General features: G+C 41.9%; 1 protein-coding gene across 2 annotated transcripts in view; it reads right to left on the bottom strand.

Moving 5' to 3' along the window:
* Positions 1-21,716, bottom strand: part of LOC124046996 (pre-mRNA-splicing factor CWC22 homolog) — a 58,951-nt gene that overhangs the window by 8,939 nt on the left and 28,296 nt on the right. For both annotated transcript variants that reach the window (XM_046367746.1, XM_046367751.1), the window contains exon 15: positions 17,828-17,888. In XM_046367746.1, coding sequence (XP_046223702.1) covers positions 17,828-17,888 — 61 coding nt within the window. The remainder of the gene's footprint in view (positions 1-17,827; positions 17,889-21,716) is intronic.

Below are 21,716 nucleotides of genomic sequence, written 5' to 3'. Positions count from 1 at the left end.
ATTAGGCAGTGTTCCTGTGTGTGTCCAGTGAGTTCTGAGAAAAGAACAGTGTTGTGGTCTGCTGTGCAGTGGTTGTGAAGAATCGGGCGACTGTTACTGATTCAGTCATTAGCTTTCCTAATGTGTCTATCCATCACAGCTGGAATATTGAGCAGACCATGAGCTCTAGAGAAGAGCCTGTTCCTCAGGATCCTAGCAGGCAGGGAAGGAAATCTCCAGGTCTCAGTTCTTATCCTATCCATTTGGCTGTCAGTCCATGGAAATCTCTAAATGCCTGTGTACTCAGAATTACAAAGCCTGTAGAATATATGTGAATTATAGGATCTCTGTGTGTACCCCTGTTCACCTGGCTGTGGGTGCAGAAACCCATGTCGCTGACACTATCTGAGTCCGTATATCTGGCTGAGTATTACTCTGGTATTACTCTGCTACTCTAGGCTCCATAGGAAGTGGGAGGATTACATGCAGAGATATAGAACCATATAGAAATACACTATATATATATATTCAAAACTATGTGGACACCACTTCAAATGAGTGGATTAAGCTATTTCAGCCACACCTGTTGCTGACAGGTGTCGAGCACCGACATGCAATCTCCATAGACAAACAATGGCAGTAGAATGGGCTTACTGAAGAGCTCAGTGACTTTCAACGATGCACCGTTATAGGATGCCACCTTTCCAACAACTCAGTTTGTAAAATGACTACCCTGCTAAAGTTACCCCGGTCAACTGTAAGTGCTGTTATTGTGAAGTGGAAATGTCTAGGAGCAACAATGGCTTAGCCACAAAGTGGTAGGCCACACCAGCTTACAGAACGGGACCGTCAAGTGCTGAAGTACGTAGAAATCGTCTGTCCTCGGTTGCAACACTACCTCCCGAGTTCCAAACTGCCTCTGGAAGCAACGTCAGCTCAATAACTGTTTGTCGGGAGCTTCATGAAATGGGTTTCCATGGCCGAGCAGCCACATAAGCCTAATATCACTGGAGTGGTTAAAGCTCGCCACCATTGGACTCTGGAGCAGTGGAGCACTCTCTGGAGTGCATGAATCCCGCTTCCCCATCTGGCAGTCCGACGTACGAATCTGGGTTTGGCGGATGCCAGGAGAACGCTACCTGCCCAAATGCATGGTGCCAACTGTAAAGTTTTGTGAAGGACAAATAATGGTCTGGGGCTGTTTTTCATGGTTCGGGCTACTTCAAGTGAAGGGAAATCTTAACGCTTCAGCATACAATGACATTCTAGACGATTTTGTGCTGCCAATTTTCTGGGAACAGTTTGGGGAAGGCCTTTGCTGTTTCAGCATGACAATGCCCCCGTGCCCAAAGCGAGATCCATACAGAAATGGTTTGTCGAGATTGGTGTGGAAGAACTAGACTGGCCTGCACAGAGCCCTGACCTCAACCCCATCGAACAACTTTGGGATGAATTGGAATGCCGACTGCAAGCCAGAGCTAAACGCACAACATCAGTGCCCAACCTCACTAACACGCTCATGACTGAATGGCAGCAAGTCCCTGCCGCAATATCTAGTGGAAAACCTTCCCAGAAAAGTGGAGGCTGATATAGCAGCAAAGGGGGACCAACTCCATATTAATTCCCGTGATTTTGGAATGAGATGTTCGACGAGCCGGTGTCCACATAGTTTTGGTCATGTAGTGTAGTTCTATGATTACATGCTTTTTCCTTACCATGAAAGCAGTCTATGGACAGGGAAAGACATCAATACCTACGAGCTGGGTGGGTATAGTACCCTGATATGACAATGGTATTACTTTGGGCTGGGCAGTAAAGGAAGCGTGGGGTTTACATGTTTCCCAGCAGCATTAGGCCCACACCCTACACCATTCCTCCCGCAGCACCTTGGGTCTCTGTGGCTGTAGAGTAGCAGCCGTCTCAGGACATAATGTCATGCCATCTCTCTGTGGTCGTCAGTGCCTATTGTGTTCAGGAGGGGGGTGCAGGTTGGGGCTATACAGGCAGGCTGGGTGACATTCTCTTCCCTTACAGCATGTACTGTCCTTTCCCCATCTGGTGTGTGTGAGAGAGAGGAGCCCAACTCTAACCTTTGGCTCAGGGACTAGAAGCTGCAGGCTGAGGAGACCTAGCCTAGGTTGAGGAGCACAGGGAATGTGATTGACACTGACAGAACTACTAGCTCGCTACCCATCAGCAGCTGGAATTCCATATGGAATAATAAAAAACATTCAACAAGAATAATTTCAGAGCCGTCTTGAATATGAGTCTTGCTTTGCCTTGACTAGCTTGAACACCCAGGGCCACTTCAACACATATGGTGTCATAGACAGTCACGTTACTTAGTGTAAAACCCTGAAAGCAGGCAAACAGACAGGATGTCCTCTGAATGCTTTTAGCACTGGATAGATAGCTTCACGGGCAGACGAAGCCCTTCCATCTCCCCCTCTCCCTTTCCTGTGTTCCTTCCATCCATCTTCCCCCTTCCCCAAAGGACCGCTGCTGTGCTAATGCATCTCCCGCCACCATGGGACGGACATTCCTGTTCTTATAATTATATTTCTATGGGCTTCCCTCTGCCAGGAGGGTCTCACTCCATGCGGCTGCAACACAGGCGGCTGAATACTTAAATAATTCCAAGGAGAGGGACAACTTCCAGTAAAAGGTTTGTCAAAGAATTAACCCATATTAAGTCAAGAATTGACTTTGAAAAATAGGAAATAAACATTTCAATCCACATCAGGTTCAGTAAATGAAAGTACATTCTTTCATTTTTCCTGGATTCTAAAGATGAAACAACTCCTACACTCTTTAATACAACAGCATATAATTTATAACACCATCCCTAGACAATCTCCGAGGCTCTGCAGCTGAAAGACTGTAAACTAACAACATTGGTGTGCTACCATGGGTAGCAGCTAAGCATGCCATACGGGTATGAACCAGTAAAATGTAACTTGAAAAAAAAAACAATATTAAAGATCACTGAAATACTGTCTGAGATTGATCTGTCCTGCTTTATCAATCTTAATTTTTCTAGCAGACCAAACTAGCATGGTGAGTCATGGAGGCAAGCAGATGTGCTGTGAATAACGAGAGAGGAACCGACTGATTCATTCTTCACTCTCACTCCCCTTACAGTGATGTGTTCTCCCTCTCTCACTGCTGACAAGGACAATAATCACATTGCCAGACTAGTAGACAGTGGTGGTAGCGCTGCTAGCCGTACACACAGCCCATCTTCTTTATTAAATCTACTTTACAGTTCACACAATCACACCTCATAGAAATGAATGAATAATAGGCTGTGTGACTGCGTCATATAGGCCAATTCAGCCCCAAGATGTAGCCTAGGGTGTCAAATTTGGGATATCACACCTTAGATAAATGAATAAAACTGTGTGAATGTGTCATAATCCTAATATGTTCACATTATCCACTCCGATATCCACACCATTAATATATTAGGTTATACTATACGAAATCAGAAAAATCTAAACTCCTATTAATGTTTCTTGCCTCAGAGGAGCCTAATTAATCTTAACAGAAATCCACTGGGTAAAATAGATACAACGCCTTCAGAAATTATTCACACATTGACTTTCCAAATTCTGTTGTGTTACAAAGTGGGATTAAAATGGATTTGTCATTTTTAGTTCACGATCTACACAAAATGATTGAATATAAAACACTAATACAGTACATCTGGATTAGATAAGTATTTCACACCTTGAGTCAATTCATGTTAGAATCACCTTTGGCAGCGATTACAGCTTTCTGGGTAAGGCTAAGAGCTTTGCACACCTGGACTGTATGTTATTTGCCCATTCTTTAAAACAATCACTCAAGTTCTGTGTAGTTGGCGTCTTGTTAAGCAACTCTAGTGTATATTCGGACCTTTTGTTTTAGGTAATTGTCCTGCTGAAAGGTGAATTTGTTTTCACTCTAGATTTTTGCCCTTTGCTTAGCTCTATTCCTTTTATTTCTTTATCCTAAAAAAAACTCCCTAGTCCTTGCCGATGATAAGCATACCCATAACATGATGCAGCCACCATTATGCTTGAAAATATGAAGAGTGGTACTTGGTGGTGTTACGTTTGCCCCAAACATAACGCTTTGTAAATCAGGAAAAAAATAAAATAAATAAAAGAGTACTTTGTCACATTTTTTGCAGTATTACTTTATTGCAAAAAGGATATATTTAGGCTTGCCATAACAAAAGGCTGGAGAACTTGACTCAAGACATTTCAGCGTTTAATTGAATGAATTTGTAAAAATGCCTAAAAAGAAAGCCACTGACATTATGGGGTACTGTGTGTAGATCAGTAACACAACATCTAGATGTAATCCATTTGAAATTCAGGCTGTAACACAACAAAATGTGGAAAAGGTCAAGGGGTGTGGGTTTCTGAATGCACTGTAGATGGATGCTGTGTAGATTAAAGTGTAGTTAAACGGCCAATGGCCTGTTCAGCCATGTATGCTAATATCTAGTTATGGGAGGATGCTTATGTGACTCGTTTCAGGAAACTAGGCGTATGACGGGCATCACAACTTCACAGGAAAGCCATTTGAACGTGTAAAAAAAAACATTTTGGCAGAATGCCTTCTGGAACGTGTGCCTTAATAACAAACTTGTATGCCATCTGTAAATATGAATACAATTGTTAAATTATGAGCCTAGTTGGTTTAGCCCTGGAAAAAGACAGCATCCGTCCCGCTAGCCATGATTGGCTGGACATGCCGAGAGATGAGTTTTGATTGGTCTGCCATGTAGCATGCTTCTGTCTATTTGAGCTTGTTACTATGTCTAGGTAATCCTTTCTAATGCGGCTTTAAAAAAAATCACTTGGTAGAACTGCTTAAGTGTTGCTCTCCACTTTCTGGAGGACCGAGTTTTGAAATCAGTGGAAGGCCTGGTGGAATTAGAGTATGATAGCTAAGGAGATGGAGAAAATACCTGTCTCAGGATTACATCTTCAAACTAAGGGCAACCATGGCATCTGTGTGAGAGGGATATAGCTACATTTTCAAATATTACACTTTTCTAATTCTGTCAGAAAGTCGTTTTCATTTGAAGTTAAAGTGTACTGTTAGCTAGCGAGCTAACATTAGCTGTCTGGCTGGCTTGATCACTAGCTAACATTACTTGTATGTAATATTATTCATATCTCAGAGCCATTTGCTTTGCTAGTTATAGCCTAATGTTAGTTAGCTAGCTAATATTGAACCTGGTTGGTTAGCTACCTGCAGAATCATGCAGGGTAGTAACATTATGAGTTGGGATTATGGTTTGTGGTTTAGCTTGCTACATGTCTTAACAAGACTCCACTATACAAGTAACCATTTCAATAGAATGTTTATGTCACTGCGACAACTGTTGATAGACGTAGCAGATAAATTCGCTCAGAATAACTGACAAATTTACAAATGCTCAACATCTGTTGAATATGGCCGGTGTCAGTAAACATGGGCAAAAAATTGTTGCCAGCAGCACAGTCACCAACGCTCTGGATAACATAGAAACAGCTTAACGAGCTCTGCATGGGTGTGTAAAATGGTCAGAGTGAGCTGTTCTCTCATTTGTGTCTGGAAGGAGCTAGCAAGCTAGCCAACGTTAGTCAGTTAGCTTGGGTGCTTGACTGGTGTTGTTAGGACAGAACGTTCAGATCAACCCTACTCCTCAGTCTCCCATGCAAATCCTTAAAGAGATATGTGGGGCTAAACCTTAACCTCTTGCTCCTACCTGGCACGCAGGCGTCCCATCTCGAGCTCTGGAAATGCAAATGCGCTACGCTAAATGCTAATAGTATTAGTTAAAACTCAAACGTTCATTAAAATACACATGCAGGGTATTGAATTAAAGCTACACTCGTTGTGAATCCAGGCAACAAGTCAGATCTTTAAAATGCTTTTCGGCGAAAGCATGAGAAGCTATTATCTGATAGTATGTAACACTCCAAAAGACACGCAGGGGACGTAAACAAAATAATTAGCATAGTCGGCGCTACACAAACAAAATATAAAACATTCATTACCTTTGACCATCTTTTTTGTTGGCACTCCTAGATGTCCCATAATCACTATTGGGTCTTTTTTTCGATTAAATCGGTCCATATATAGCCTAGATATCGAAAGTTTATATTCGACTTTTTGAATTTAAAAAAATGACGTTACGTTATGAAACGCTATTTTTTTTAATTCAAAAAGTCGAATATAAACGTTCACAAAACACTTCAAAATCCTTTTGTAATGCAACTTTAGGTATTAGTAAACGTTAATAAGTGATCAAATTAATCACGAGACGAAGTGTTTTCTATAGGGGTCCATCTTGAAATACTGTCCGTGTATTTCTTAACCAAAATATCCGGTCGGAGACCTGAAGAAAAAGCCTGTCTCTTGTTCGTTTGACCAAGAAACAAAGAATTGGCAAATGACAAGACTGTTGACATCGTGTGGAAGCTGTAGGTACTGCAACCTCAGCCCTATTTAATGTCTTTCGCCCATAACAATGGGTTGAAGCGGCGGATGGATATATTTTTCCACTTTCAGTGATCAGATTTTCCTGCACTTTTCGATGAAACGCACGTTCTGTTAAAGTCACAGCCGTGATTTAACCCGTTTTATAACATTATAACGTCTGAGTGTTTTCTATTAAATTAAAAAAAATTTTTTTTTTATCCACACATACTAATCATATGCATATACTATATTCCTGGCATGAGTAGCAGGGCGCTGAAATGTTGCGCGATTTTTAACAGAACGTTCGAAAAATTAGGGGGTAGGAGGAAGAGGTTAAGAGAGGGTATGAACGATGCTGAATGGGTGTAGACAAAGAGGAGCTCTCCAGTAGGTGTACCAAAACATTCAAAGGCCATTTTCTCAAAAGTGAGTTTACAAGTTTATCAATTACTTTTCTATTGTTCCTCAACTGTAGTGTATGATATACAATTTCTAGCTATGAGTTTCTACTTTTATCCAATGTAAAAAAAACACCATTTCAAATGTTCCTAAATAAGGCTGAATCGAGCCGGTCTGTCAATTATAAACTCACGCCGGCCATGACAGTATACTTAACATTGACAGAGGAGTAAAAGTGATTCAGTGGACCCAGATTAAGCATAGTCCTGGACTAGAAAGCATGCTCAGTGGAAAATCCTCATTTAAAGGGCTTCTTTCCCAGGAGTAGGCTTAATCTGAATCCAGGATATAGAGCTGCCAAACCTCTGCCCCACCCCCTCTAATGACCTTGTATTTCAGACAAACAGGACCTGCAGGGTTGTTTAATCATAGTCCATCAGTACTCATTACAGTCACTCCTCACTTTAACAAAGACCTTTCTCAATCTTCTTCCATCTCTAATTATCTGTGACTGATATGGTAACAGAGAGCTAGGGGGAAGGATAGTAGGTGAGTGTGAAAAAGAATTAAAGTGAGCAAGAAAGAGTGAGCAAGATAAATATGTAAGGAAGGAGGAGTGGGACAGGAAAGGGAAGACTAAATTGTCTCTACAAATGTTACAGTATAGTAGCCTATTATCTCAATTATCCAGGTAATGACTGTGGCTGTACAGTCTGAGCTGGGACCAAGTGGCCAGTAAACAGTTACAATTAAGGTCTGGATGGCAGCTGTGAGGAAACTGACAGTTCCTTACTCTGTGTTCATCGCACAATGATGTGTTTTGGAACACCTCGGCGTGTATTTAGGAATCAATTATAAGGTCATGATGTAGAAGCCATGAACAAAACACAGCTATAGGTTCAGAGAACAATTCATTAAAATATCATAGGTTACAAAACCGTGAACCAAATAGTCTAGTACGTCAATCATCTGTATGAGCTCAAGAAATGCCACTCCCAAGAATAGCCATATAGCAAGCTATATAATACAGCCACTACCAGATGAAGCTCTGTCAGACACTGTCCTGCCACAACAAAATCTAGACGATGGGCACACTGATGATTTAAAAAAATATGTTTAACGTGACCTACTTAGTAGCACACTCACAAAAGCCGCCATTTGATGTGTTATACAACTGCTGACCCCATGGCTATATGACACAATGTACACGTGATCTAAGCTGAAGTAATTCCTTAATACAGCAGGGAAAAGACATATATCAAAGATGGCTGGATAAATTGTCTTAGCTACACTATTTACTTACATATCATAGCTTTATTTTCAATCCATTTCTTATGGAATTGCATAAGACACCAAATGTATTGCAGAGTACAGGTAAATGAGAGTGATCACATAATATTATTTCAACCCACAAACGTATGTAGTGTTGGCAGGCTACTACAAGAAACACAACCTATCGTACAGCTATTAAAGGTAACATACAGTGTCTTCAGAAAGTATCCATACTCCTTGACTTAATTGCACATTTTGTTGTATTACAGATGTATTAAATATATTTTTTCGACACACAATTCCAATAATGAAAGTGCTAACATTTATTGAAAATGTAATACAGAAATCTAATTTACGTAAGTATCCACACCTTTGGCAGTGATTACAGCTTTGAGTCGTCCTGGGTATGTCTACCATCCTGTCTCCCATTCTTCCTTGGAGATTTTTTCAAGCTCTGTTAAGTTAGATGGGGAGCGGCAGTAAACAGCAATCTTCAAGTCTTTCCACAGATTTGCAATGGGATTCAAGTCCGGGCTTTGGCTGGGCCACTCAAGGATTTTCACATTCTTGTTCTGAAGCGATTCCAGCATTGCTTTGGCTGTATGCTTGGGATCATTGTCCTGTTGGAACGTGAATCTTTACCCCCAGTCTAAGGTAATTTGCACTCTGAAGCACAACCATGCTTCATGGTAGGGATGGTGTTACATGTGATGTGCTGTGCTTGGTTTTCTCCAGATAGTGCTTTGGCCAAAGAGTTCGATTTTTGTCTCAGACCACAGAATCTTTCGCCTTACGCGCTCAGAATCTTTCACATGCCTATTTTTAAACATCAGGCAGACAGGCTGTCATGTGCCTTTTTCTCAAGAGTGGTTTCCATCTGGCTTCCATCTCCAATAAGGTCCTGATTGGTGCAATCGAGACTATTGTCCTTCTGGGAGTTCTCCCATCTCAGCCAAGGAACGTTGTAGTTCTATCAGAGTGGTCATTGTGTTCTTGGTCACCTCCCTGACCGTCATTCATGGCCAGTAGCTAAGTTTGGCCATAATGACCATCGTTATGTTTGGAGGAAAAGGGGGAGGCTTGCAAGTTGAAGAACACCATCCCAACCGTGAAGCACGGGGGTGGCAGCATCATGTTGTGGGGGTGCTTTGCTGCAGGAGGGACTGGTGCACTTCACAAAATAGATGGCTTCATGGGTCTTCCAAATGGACAATGACCCCAAGCATACTTCCAAAGTTGTGGCAAAATGGCTTAAGGACAACAAAGTCAAGGTATTGGAGTGGCCATCACAAAGCCCTGACCTGAACCCTATAGAAAATGTGTGGGCAGAACTGAAACAGTGTGTGCGAGCAAGGAGGCCTTACAATCCTGACTCAGTTACACCAGCTCTGTCAGGAGGAATGGGCCAAAATTCACCCAATCTATTGTGGGAAGCTTGTGGAAGGCTACCCGAAACATTAGACCCAAGTTAAACAATTTAAAGGCAATCCTACCAAATACTAATTGAGTGTATGTAAACTTCTGACCCACTGGGAATGTGATGAAAGAAATAAAAGCTGAAATAAATCACTCTACTATTATTCTGACATTTCACATTCTTAAAATGTGGTGATCCTAACTGACCTAAAATAGGGAGTTTTCACTAGGATTAAATGTCAGGAATTGTGAAAAACGGAGATTAAATGTATTTGGCTAAGGTGTATGTAAACTTCCTACTTCAACTGTGTGCACACACACACACACACACACACACACACACACACACACACACACACACACACACACACACACACACACACACACACACACACACACACACACACACACACACACACACACACACACACACACACACACACACACACACACACACACACACACTTCCGGCGCCGACAGAGTTGGCCGCCTCGCTTCGCGTTCCTAGGAAACTATGCAGTTTGTTTTTTTACGTGTTATTTCTTACATTAGTACCCCAGGTCATCTTAGGTTTCATTACATACAGTCGAGAAGAACTACTGAACATAAGAGCAACGTCAACTCACCATCAGTACGACCAAGAATATGACTTTTGCGAAGCGGATCCTGTGTACTGCCTTTCACCCAGGACAACGGAATGGATCCCAGCCGGCGACCCAAAAAAATGACTTCGTAAAAGGGGGAAACGGAGCGGTCTTCTGGTCAGGCTCCGGAGACGGGCACATCGTGCACCACTCCCTAGCATTCTTCTCGCCAATGTCCAGTCTATTGACACCAAGGTTGATGAAATCCGAGCAAGGGTAGCATTCCAGAGGGACATCAGAGACTGTAACGTTCTTTGCTTCAGGGGAACATGGCTCACTGGAGAGACGCCATCGGTGCAGCCAGCGGATTTCTCCACGCATCGCGCCGACAGAAACAAACAACTTTCTGGTAAGAAAGCAGATGTTCTGAAAGAGCTCCAAAACCTGGACCCGTACAAATCACCTGGGCTTGACAATCTGGACCCTCTATTTCTGAAACTATCCGCCTCCATTGTCGCAACCCCTATTTACCAGCCTGTTCAACCTCTCTTTCATATCGTCCGAGATCCCCAAGGATTGGAAAGCTGCCGCAGTCATCCCCCTCTTCAAAAGGGGAGACACCCTGGACCCAAACTGTTACAGACCTATATCCATCCTGCCCTGCCTATCTAAGGTCTTCGAAAGCCAAGTCAACAAACAGGTCACTGACCATCTCGAATCCCACCGTACCTTTCCCACTGTGCAATCTGGTTTCCGAGCCGGTCACGGGTGCACCTCAGCCACACTCAAGGTACTAAACGATATCATAACCGCCATCGATAAAAGACAGTACTGTGCAGCCGTCTTCATCGACCTTGCCAAGGCCTTCGACTCTGTCAATCACCATATTCTTATCGGCAGACTCAGTAGCCTCGGTTTTTCGGATGACTGCCTTGCCTGGTTCACCAATTACTTTGCAGACAGAGTTCAGTGTGTCAAATCAGAGAGCATGCTGTCCGGTCCTCTGGCAGTCTCTATGGGGGTGCCACAGGGTTCAATTCTCGGGCCGACTCTTTTCTCTGTATATATCAATGATGTTGCTCTTGCTGCGGGCGATTCCCTGATCCACCTCTACGCAGACGACACCATTCTATATACTTTCGGCCAGTCAATGCCATACAACAATCCTTCCGTGGCCTCCAACTGCTCTTAAACGCTAGTAAAACCAAATGCATGCTTTTCAACCGATCGCTGCCTGCACCCGCATGCCCGACTAGCATCACCACCCTGGATGGTTCCGACCTTGAATATGTGGACATCTATAAGTACCTAGGTGTCTGGCTAGACTGCAAACTCTCCTTCCAGACTCATATCAAACATCTCCAATCGAAAATCAAATCAAGAGTCGGCTTTCTATTCCGCAACAAAGCCTCCTTCACTCACGCCGCCAAGCTTACCCTAGTAAAACTGACTATCCTACCGATCCTCGACTTTGGCGATGTCATCTACAAAATGGCTTCCAACACTCTACTCAGCAAACTGGATGCAGTCTATCACAGTGCCATCTGTTTTGTCACTAAAGCACCTTATACCACCCACCACTGCGACTTGTATGCTCTAGTCGGCTGGCCCTCGCTACATATTCGTCGCCAGACCCGCTGGCTCCAGGTCATCTACAAGTCCATGCTAGGTAAAGCTCCGCCTTATCTCAGTTCACTGGTCACGATGGCAACACCCATCCGTAGCACGCGCTCCAGCAGGTGTATCTCATTGATCATCCCTAAAGCCAACACCTCATTTGGCCGCTTTTCGTTCCAATACTCTGCTGCCTGTGACTGGAACGAATTGCAAAAAAATCTCTGAAGTTGGAGACTTTTATCTCCCTCACCAACTTCAAACATCAGCTATCTGAGCAGCTAACCGATCGCTGCAGCTGTACATAGTCTATTGGTAAATAGCCCACCCATTTTCACCTACCTCATCCCCATACTGTTTTATTTATTTACTTTTCTGCACACCAATATCTCTACCTGTATATGACCATCTGATCATTTATCACTCCAGTGTTAATCTGCAAAATTGTAATTATTCGCCTACCTCCTCATGCCTTTTGCACACATTGTATATAGACTCACCCTTTTTTCTACTGTGTTATTGACTTGTTAATTGTTTACTCCATGTGTAACTCTGTGTTGTCCACACTGCTATGCTTTATCTTGGCCAGGTCGCAGTTGCAAATGAGAACTTGTTCTCAACTAGCCTACCTGGTTAAATAAAGGTGAAATAAAAAATATAAAAAAGAAGAGGGGCGGGGGCGTTTGCTTCATGGTTAACGTGACGAGGAGTGATCATAACAACATACAGGTACTCAAGTCCTTCTGTTCACCTGAGTTAGAATTCCTCACAATCAAATGTCGACCGCATTATCTTCCAAGGGAATTCTCTTCGATTATAATCACAGCCGTATATGTTCCCCCCCAAGCAGACACAACGATGGCTCTGAACTAACTTTATTTAACTCTTTGCAAACTGGAATCCATTTATCCGGAGGCTGCATTCATTGTAGCTGGGGATTTTAACAAGGCTAATCTGAAAACAAGACTCCCTAAATTTGATCAGCATATCGATTGTGCTGGAAAAACCTTGGATCACTGCTATTCTAACTTCCGCAACGCATATAAGGCCCTGCCCCGCACTCCTTTCGAAAAAGCTGACCACCACTCCATTTAGTTGATCCCTGCCTACAGACAGAAACTAAAACAAGAAGCTCCCGCGCTGAGGTCTGTTCAACGCTGGTCCGACCAATCTGATTCCACACTCCCAAGACTGCTTCCATGACGTGGACTGGGATATGTTTCATATTGCGTCAGACAACAACATTGACGAATACGCTGATTCGGTGAGCGAGTTCATTAGAACGTGCGTTGAAGATGTCGTTCCCATAGCAACATTTAAAACATTCCCAAACCAGAAACCGTGGATTGATGGCAGCATTCGCGTGAAACTGAAAGCCCGAACCACTGCTTTTAATCAGGGCAAGGTGACCGGAAACATGACCGAACACAAACAGTGTAACTATTCCCTCCGCAAGGCAATCAAACAAGCCAAGTGTCAGTATAGAGACAAAGTAGAATCTCAATTCAACAGCTCAAACACAAGAGGTATGTGGCAGGGTCTACAGTCAATCACGGATTACAAAAAGAAAACCAGCCCAGTCACGGACCAGGATGTCTTGCTCCCAGGCAGACTAAATAACTTTTTTGCCCGCTTTGAGGACAATACAGTGCCACTGACACGGCCTGCAACGAAAACATGCGGTCTCTCCTTCACTGCAGCCGAGGTGAGTAAGACATTTAAACGTGTTAACCATCGCAAGGCTGCAGGCCCAGACGGCATCCCCAGCCGCGCCCTCAGAGCATGCGCAGACCAGCTGGCCGGTGTGTTTACGGACATATTCAATCAATCCCTATACCAGTCTGCTGTTCCCACATGCTTCAAGAGGGCCACCATTGTTCCTGTTCCCAAGAAAGCTAAGGTAACTGAGCTAAACGACTACCGCCCCGTAGCACTCACTTCCGTCATCATGAAGTGCTTTGAGAGACTAGTCAAGGACCATATCACCTCCACCCTACCTGACACCCTAGACCCACTCCAATTTGCTTACCGCCCAAATAGGTCCACAGACGATGCAATCTCAACCACACTGCACACTGCCCTAACCCATCTGGACAAGAGGAATACCTATGTGAGAATGCTGTTCATCGACTACAGCTCGGCATTTAACACCATAGTGCCCTCCAAGCTCGTCATCAAGCTCGAGACCCTGGGTCTCGACCCCGCCCTGTGCAACTGGGTACTGGACTTCCTGACGGGCCGCCCCCAGGTGGTGAGGGTAGGCAACAACATTTCCACCCTGCTGAGCCTCAACACTGGGGCCCCACAAGGGTGCGTTCTGAGCCCTCTCCTGTACTCCCTGTTCACCCACAACTGCGTGGCCACGCACGCCTCCAACTCAATCATCAAGTTTGCGGACGACACAACAGTGGTAGGCTTGATTACCAACAACGACGAGACGGCCTACAGTGAGGAGGTGAGGGCTCTCTGAGTGTGGTGTCAGGAAAATAACCTCACACTCAACGTCGACAAAACTAAGGAGATGATTGTGGACTTCAGGAAACAGCAGAGGGAACACCCCCCCCTATCCACATTGATGGGACAGTAGTGGAGAGGGTAGTAAGTTTTAAGTTGCTCGGCGTACACATCACAGACAAACTGAATTGGTCCACCCACACAGACAGCATCGTGAAGAAGGCGTAGCAGCGCCTCTTCAACCTCAGGAGGCTGACGAAATTTGGCTCGTCACCAAAAGCACTCACAAACTTCTACAGATGCACAATCGAGAGCATCCTGTCGGGCTGTATCACCGCCTGGTACGACAACTGCTCCGCCCATAACCGTAAGGGGAGGGTAGTGAGGTCTGCACAACGCATCACCGGGGGCAAACTACCTGCCCTCCAGGACACCTACACCACCCGATGTCACAGGAAGGCCATAAAGATCATCAAGGACAGCAACCACCCGAGCCACTACCTGTTCACCCCGCTATCATCCAGAAGGCGAGGTCAGTACAGGTGCATCAAAGCTGGGACCGAGAGACTGAAAAACAGCTTCTATCTCAAGGCCATCAGACTGTTAACCTCTTTAAGCCTAGCCCTGTTTACTGCCCCTTCTGGAGAAATTGGGTACCCATATAAAACAGGATACATTTTTGTCAAAAGTTGCTAATATATGCATATAAAACATATTATCGAATAGAAAACACTCTAAAGCTTCTAAAACCGTTTACATTTTGTCTCTATGTAAAGCAGAAGTCTCAGGGCATGCATTCTCCCAAAATCTCTCGTCATGGAAAAAGTTGGCCCAACTTTGACGTCATCTTAAACGCCTTCCCAAACTAACGCTCTGGGAACAGTTCCTACGTGTTCAGCGCGAAGCCTGCTTTCAATGTGGCTTCTCATTGTGACAATTGCGCGTTCACGAGACGTTGAGCGTGCTGAAAGGTCTCGGTCACGCGAAAAAAAAGTGTACGTTTATGCGCGCTCTGCTCCCGCTCTCTCTTTTCTTCAGGATCGATTAAAAGACGTGTGTGTTTCGCTTCGTCCTCACAATTGCTGTACACCTTTATAACATGTTAAAGCTTAATTATGAACATAGTTTGACAAGTTTACTCGACATATAATTTCGACGTTTTGGTGCGCATCCACTTGAATTTTGCCTACATTTCGACCGAAAAGTGGCTATTTTGAGAACCGAAAGACGCAGACTTGAAAACTAAACGCTGTTTTGGTAAGTATAATCCCTTCCAGGTCTTTTGATGGAAGAACAGCAAAGGTAAGGGAATATTTATGTGTTAATTTTGGGTTTCTGTCGACTCCAAGATAGAGGCATAATGATACATTTGGAGCGCCGACTCCTAGTATAGCCTAGTAAACGCAAACTGTAACGTTAAAAATAAATGTAACACAGCGATTGCATTTAGAAGAAGTGTATCTTCCTATACATATGTAAAACATGCATATTTAGTCAAAGTTTATGATGTGTATTCCTTGTTAGCTGACGTTATCTGCCGGAGCTATTTCATTTCTCCTGACATTGTAGTAGCATTTTTTGAACGATGCGTCATTGTAAACAGAGATTTATGGATATATATTGCAGATTATTGAAAAAAAAAATGAATGTACTGTGTAACATGTTATATTACTGTCATCTGATGAAGATTTCAAAGGGTTAGTGAAATGATTTTTTTATTTTTATCCTGCGTTTGTTGATTGCATATTTTTTCCTACTTGGCTATGCTAATGAGTTATGTCTGCGGTGGTGGTTTGACATAAATATGTGCTATGTTTTCGCCGTAAAACATCTTAGAAATCTGACTTGTTGCCTGGATTCACAACGAGGGTAGCTTTAATTCAATACCCTGCATGTGTATTTTAATGAACGTTTGAGTTTTAACTAATACTATTAGCATTTAGCGTAGTGCATTTGCATTTCCAGAGCTCTAGATGGGACGCCTGCGTGCCAAGTAGAATCAAGAGGTTAAACAGCCACCACTAACATTGAGTGGCTGCTGCCAACACACTGACTCAACTCCAGCCACTTTAATAATGGGAATTGATGGGAAATGTAAAATATATCACTAGCCACTTTAAACAATGCTACCTAATATAATGTTTACAGACGCTAAATTATTCATCTCATATGTATATACTGTACTCTATATCATCTACTGCATCTTTATGTAATACATGTATCACTAGCCACTTTAACTATGCCACTTGGAATGGGAAAAAATTTCAGTCTCTCGATGTGCAAAACTGATAGAGACATACCCCAGGCGACTTACAGCTGTAATCGCGGCAAAAGGTGGCGCTACAAAGTATTAACTTAAGGGGGCTGAATAATTTTGCACACCCAATTTTTCAGTTTTTGATTTGTTAAAAAAGTTTGAAATATCCAATAAATGTCGTTCCACTTCATGATTGTGTCCCACTTGTTGTTGATTCTTCACAAAAAAATACAGTTTTATATCTTTATGTTTGAAGCCTGAAATGTGGCAAAAGGTCGCAAAGTTCAAGGGGGCCGAATACTTTCGCATGGCACTGTATGTATGTATGTATGTATGTATGTATGTATGTATGTATGTATGTATGTATGTATGTATGTATGTATGTATGTATGTATGTATGTATGTATGTATGTATGTATGTATGTATGTATGTATGTATGTATGTATGTATGTATGTATACACAATATATTTACATAATATATGTATACACATATACATACATTTACGTATTTTAGGCGTATATTTATTTTGTTTTCTATTTACCTTTTATATTTTATATTACGTAACATGCTTAATTGAAAATTTGCACAAAGGTCCTAAATAAAAAGATAAATAATCAAATATGAGTAAGCACCTTTTATTTGTTGAGTGTAATTCAAAATGTAATAAGAAATAGGCCTTTACATGTAATCATGTTATATAAACTATTTATTCTTTGAATTTACAGAACATGTGCTATATCAGGATATGAAATTTTGGCCATATCTCCCAGCCCTATTTGGTGAACCAGTAAAGGGGTGTGAATACTTATATTATGCATTTCATTTTTCAACAAATTTGCCAACATGTCTAAAAACATGTTTTCACTTTGGTATTGTGTATAGACAGGGGGAAAAAAATATATTTAATCCATTTTGAAACATAAAAGGTGCATTAAAAAGGTGAACTCAGAAGATATGCTTCCAAACATAAAAGGTGTAGGTGCTTTAACAGTGTGTAGGATGCCAACAAACCTCTGCCTACTACTGAATTTCTACAGAAAAATATATAGCAGTTGGTTATTACAATGTCCACATATGTTGAAAAAGGGCCGCTTGGGGGGTATTTTATCATTTAAATCATTGTGGAGTACACCCAGTTCCTAAATGAGGGCTTTATTTGGGCTGTGTAAAGCTGCAAAACAAGGAAATTAAGATGACAAATGCTTACCGAGTGACTTGGAAGAATCCAACAACCCAGGAGACCAGAAAAAATATTTAGATGACGGTCAGGGTCCAGATAAAAGGCTTTGGAAGCTCTTTAGATTAGATGGGCATGACACAGCAGGCTGGCAGCTAGGGAAAAGTACACTGGTGGAAGGGTACTGGGAGAATAAGTATTGTAACCTACTGTTTGGCTGTCAGGAAAGTCCATCTTGATCAACTTGTGTGCACACTCCTCAAAATCCAAACTGTTGAAAGAAGAGACATTTATTCGTAATTCGTCATCACGTTATAATAATTATCCTGAGTGCATAAGCATAACAGCTTTATCAAGTCATTTGGAAGAGGACATAGTATCTGGGCACGAGGCAAGATGACAACTTGCTCTGTGATGAAATGTTACAAAATTATCACGCAAAAAAACAAGTCTATATGTCCTCATGTATATTTTAGAAGTACGTTCAGAACCCATTTAGTGGAGTTTATATATCCATAAACTAACATGGGGCAGATTACTTATTTGAGTGTGATCACTTTGGAAAATTCCACCCAACAGCTCCATTTAGGAAGCAGGCAGGACTGCATCCTGCAGACATGGTATAAAACTGTGGTGAACACCATGGACTTCTCATTTCATTCAGACATGGTATACAACTGTGGTGAACACCATGGACTTCTCATTTCATTCAGACATGGTATAAAACTGTGATGAACACCATGGACTTCTCATTTCATTCAGACATGGTATAAAACTGTGGTGAACACCATGGACTTCTCATTTCATTCAGACATGGTATAAAACTGTGGTGAACACCATGGACTTCTCATTTCATTCAGACATGGTATAAAACTGTGGTGGACACCATGGACTTCTCATTTCATTCAGACATGGTATAAAACTGTAGTGAACACCACGGACTTCTCATTTCATTCAGACATGGTATAAAACTGTGGTGAACACCATGGACTTCTCATTTCATTCAGACTTGGTATAAAACTGTGATGAACACCATGGACTTCTCATTTCATTCAGACATGGTATAAAACTGTGGTGGACACCATGGACTTCTCATTTCATTCAGACATGGTATAAAACTGTGGTGGACACCATGGACTTCTCATTTCATTCAGACATGGTGTAAAACGGTGGTGGACCCTACAGACTTAATTTAATTCAGACATTTCTCTTCTATAGCCGCCGAAACTGCTGACACAGGCCGACACACTGCTTAGCCAACGGTGTTGATCCACAACGTCTGGACCAAAATTCACACAACACTAAAAACTGTCCTGACCGTGTCGCTCAGATGGTATAGCATGGCACTTGCAAAGCCAGGGTGGTGGGTTCGATTCCCACGGGGGGGACTAGAACGAATGAAAATGTATGCAGTCAATGGATAAGTGTCCAGCTTCTCAAACTATAGACTTTTGTTTTTACTTGTTCGACCGAGAGTAGTCTTTTTTTGACCAATCGATTGGTTGAAATTGTAAAATGTGTATTCTTCCATATATAGACACACCCTATGTGTTTGAATAAAATTAACTACATGTACTGAGCTTGTCTGATGCTTTAAGCACTCTGATTAAATAATTAAAACAAACTGACTCAAGAGTGAGCCAGAGATCGAGATGGTCTCACCAAAATAAAAAAAACTTTACGATCCTCCTCCTCCAGCTGGCCTTTGCAGATTCTGCAGTTATGGTTCTGAAGTTGCGGGTAATTGGCAATTTATCTTACCATTTCATATGATTTGCGGCCCACTTTTGATTTTCATATGCACGTTTTCGTGTAATAGTAATGAATTTATAACAGTTCTCAAAATCTGTGATTAATCTACAATCTATCTAAATGAAAATTATACAAATCTAAAAAGGTAGCTTATTGTGTTAACCATGTTAAAATAGACTACACAAACAAATATTGGCTCCTTCATCCCCCCTTCTGTCCCTTGTAACTAGTCCCCAGGCCATTGCTGTAAATGAGAATGTGTTCTCAGTCAACTTATCTTATAAAATATAACAGTTAAATAAAAATAAATAAAAACACTGCAGCTTGCAAGTAGAAATGATCATGATAAAAATAAATATCCTATAAATCACAGACTGGCTAGGCATGACCAACAACCAACTGGGTCAGCCCAAAACTAGTGCTAGCAAACATGCAACACCAGCTGCATTAAGTACTGTGGTGCATCTCTTCCTCATGGACTGCGCCAGATTTTCTGTGAGATTTTTATTTTTTATTTCGCCTTTATTTAACCTGTTAAGCCTACCCCTGTTTACTGCCCCTTCTGGAGGAATTGGGTACCCATATAAAACAGGATACATTTTTGTCAAAAGTTGCTAATATATGCATATAAAAAATATTATCGAATAGAAAACACTCTAAAGCTTCTAAAACCGTTTAAATTTTGTCTCTATGTAAAGCAGAAGTCTCAGGGCATGCATTCTCCCAAAGTCTCTCTTGTCATGGAAAAAGTTGGCCCAACTTTGACGTCATCGTATACACTTTCCCAAACAACTACCGCTCTGGGAACAGTCTGTACGTGTTCAGCGCGAAGCCTGCTTTCAATGGGGCTTCTCATTGTGAGAATCGCACGCTCACGAGACGAGAAAGGTCTCGGTCACGCGAAAAAAAAGTGTACGATTATGCGCGCTCTGCTCCGGTGAAGTCTTTTCTTCAGGATCGATTAAAAGACGTGTGTGTTTCGCTTCGTCCTCACAATTGCTGTACACCTTTATAACATGTTAAAGCTTAATTATGAACATAGTTTGACAAGTTTACTCGACATATAATATATATTTTCGACGTTTTGGTGCGCATCCACTTGAATTTTGCCTACATTTCGACCGAAATGTGGCTATTTTGAGAAAGACGCAGACTTGAAAACTAAACGCTGTTTTGGTAAGTATAATCCCTTCCAGGTCTTTTGATGGAAGAACAGCAAAGGTAAGGGAATATTTACGTGTTAATTTTGGGTTTCTGTCGACTCCAAGATAGAGGAGGCATAATGATACATTTGGAGCGCCGACTCCTAGTATAGCCTAGTGAACGCTACCTGTAACGTTAAAAATAAATGTAACACAGCGATTGCATTTAGAAGAAGTGTATCTTCCTATACATATGTAAAACATGCATATTTAGTCAAAGTTTATGATGTGTATTCCTTGTTAGCTGACGTTATCTGCCGGAGCTATTTCATTTCTCCTGACATTTTAGTAGCATTTTTTGAACGATGCGTCATTGTAAACAGAGATTTATGGATATATATTGCAGATTATTGAAAGAAAAATGAATGTACTGTGTAACATGTTATATTACTGTCATCTGATGAAGATTTCAAAAGGTTAGTGAAATGATTTTTTTTTAAAAATCCTGCGTTTGTTGATTGCATATTTTTTCCTACTTGGCTATGCTAATGAGCTATGTCTGCGGTGGTGGTTTGACATAAATATGTGCTATGTTCTCACCGTAAAACATTTTAGAAATCTGTTGCCTGGATTCACAACGAGTGTAGCTTTAATTTAATACCCTGCATGTGTATTTTAATGAACGTTTGAGTTTTAACTAATACTATTAGCATTTAGCGTAGCGCATTTGCATTTCCAGAGCTCTAGATGGGACGCCTGCGTGCCAGGTAGGAGCAAGAGGTTAACCAGGTAGGCTAGTTGAGAACAGGTTCTCATTTGCAACTGCGACCTGGCCAAGATAAAGCATAGCAGTGTGAACAGACAACACAGTGTTACACATGGAGTAAACAATTAACAAGTCAATAACACAGATAAAAAAGGGGAGTCTATATACAATGTGTGCAAAAGGCATGAGGAGGTAGGCGAATAATTACAATATTGCAGATAAACACTGGAGTGATAAATGATCAGATGATCATGTACAGGTAGAGATATTGGTGTGCAAAAGAGCAGAAAAGTAAATAAATAAAAACTGTGGGGATGAGGTAGGTGAAAATGGGTGTGCTATTTACCAATAGATTATGTACAGCTGCAGCGATCGGTTAGCTGCTCAGCTAGCTGATGTTTGAAGTTGGTGAGGGAGATTAAAGTCTCCAACTTCAGCG

Source organism: Oncorhynchus gorbuscha, linkage group LG01, assembly GCF_021184085.1.
Source record: "Oncorhynchus gorbuscha isolate QuinsamMale2020 ecotype Even-year linkage group LG01, OgorEven_v1.0, whole genome shotgun sequence".
NCBI lineage: Eukaryota > Metazoa > Chordata > Actinopteri > Salmoniformes > Salmonidae > Oncorhynchus > Oncorhynchus gorbuscha.
This window is presented reverse-complemented; position numbering and strand designations above follow the sequence as displayed.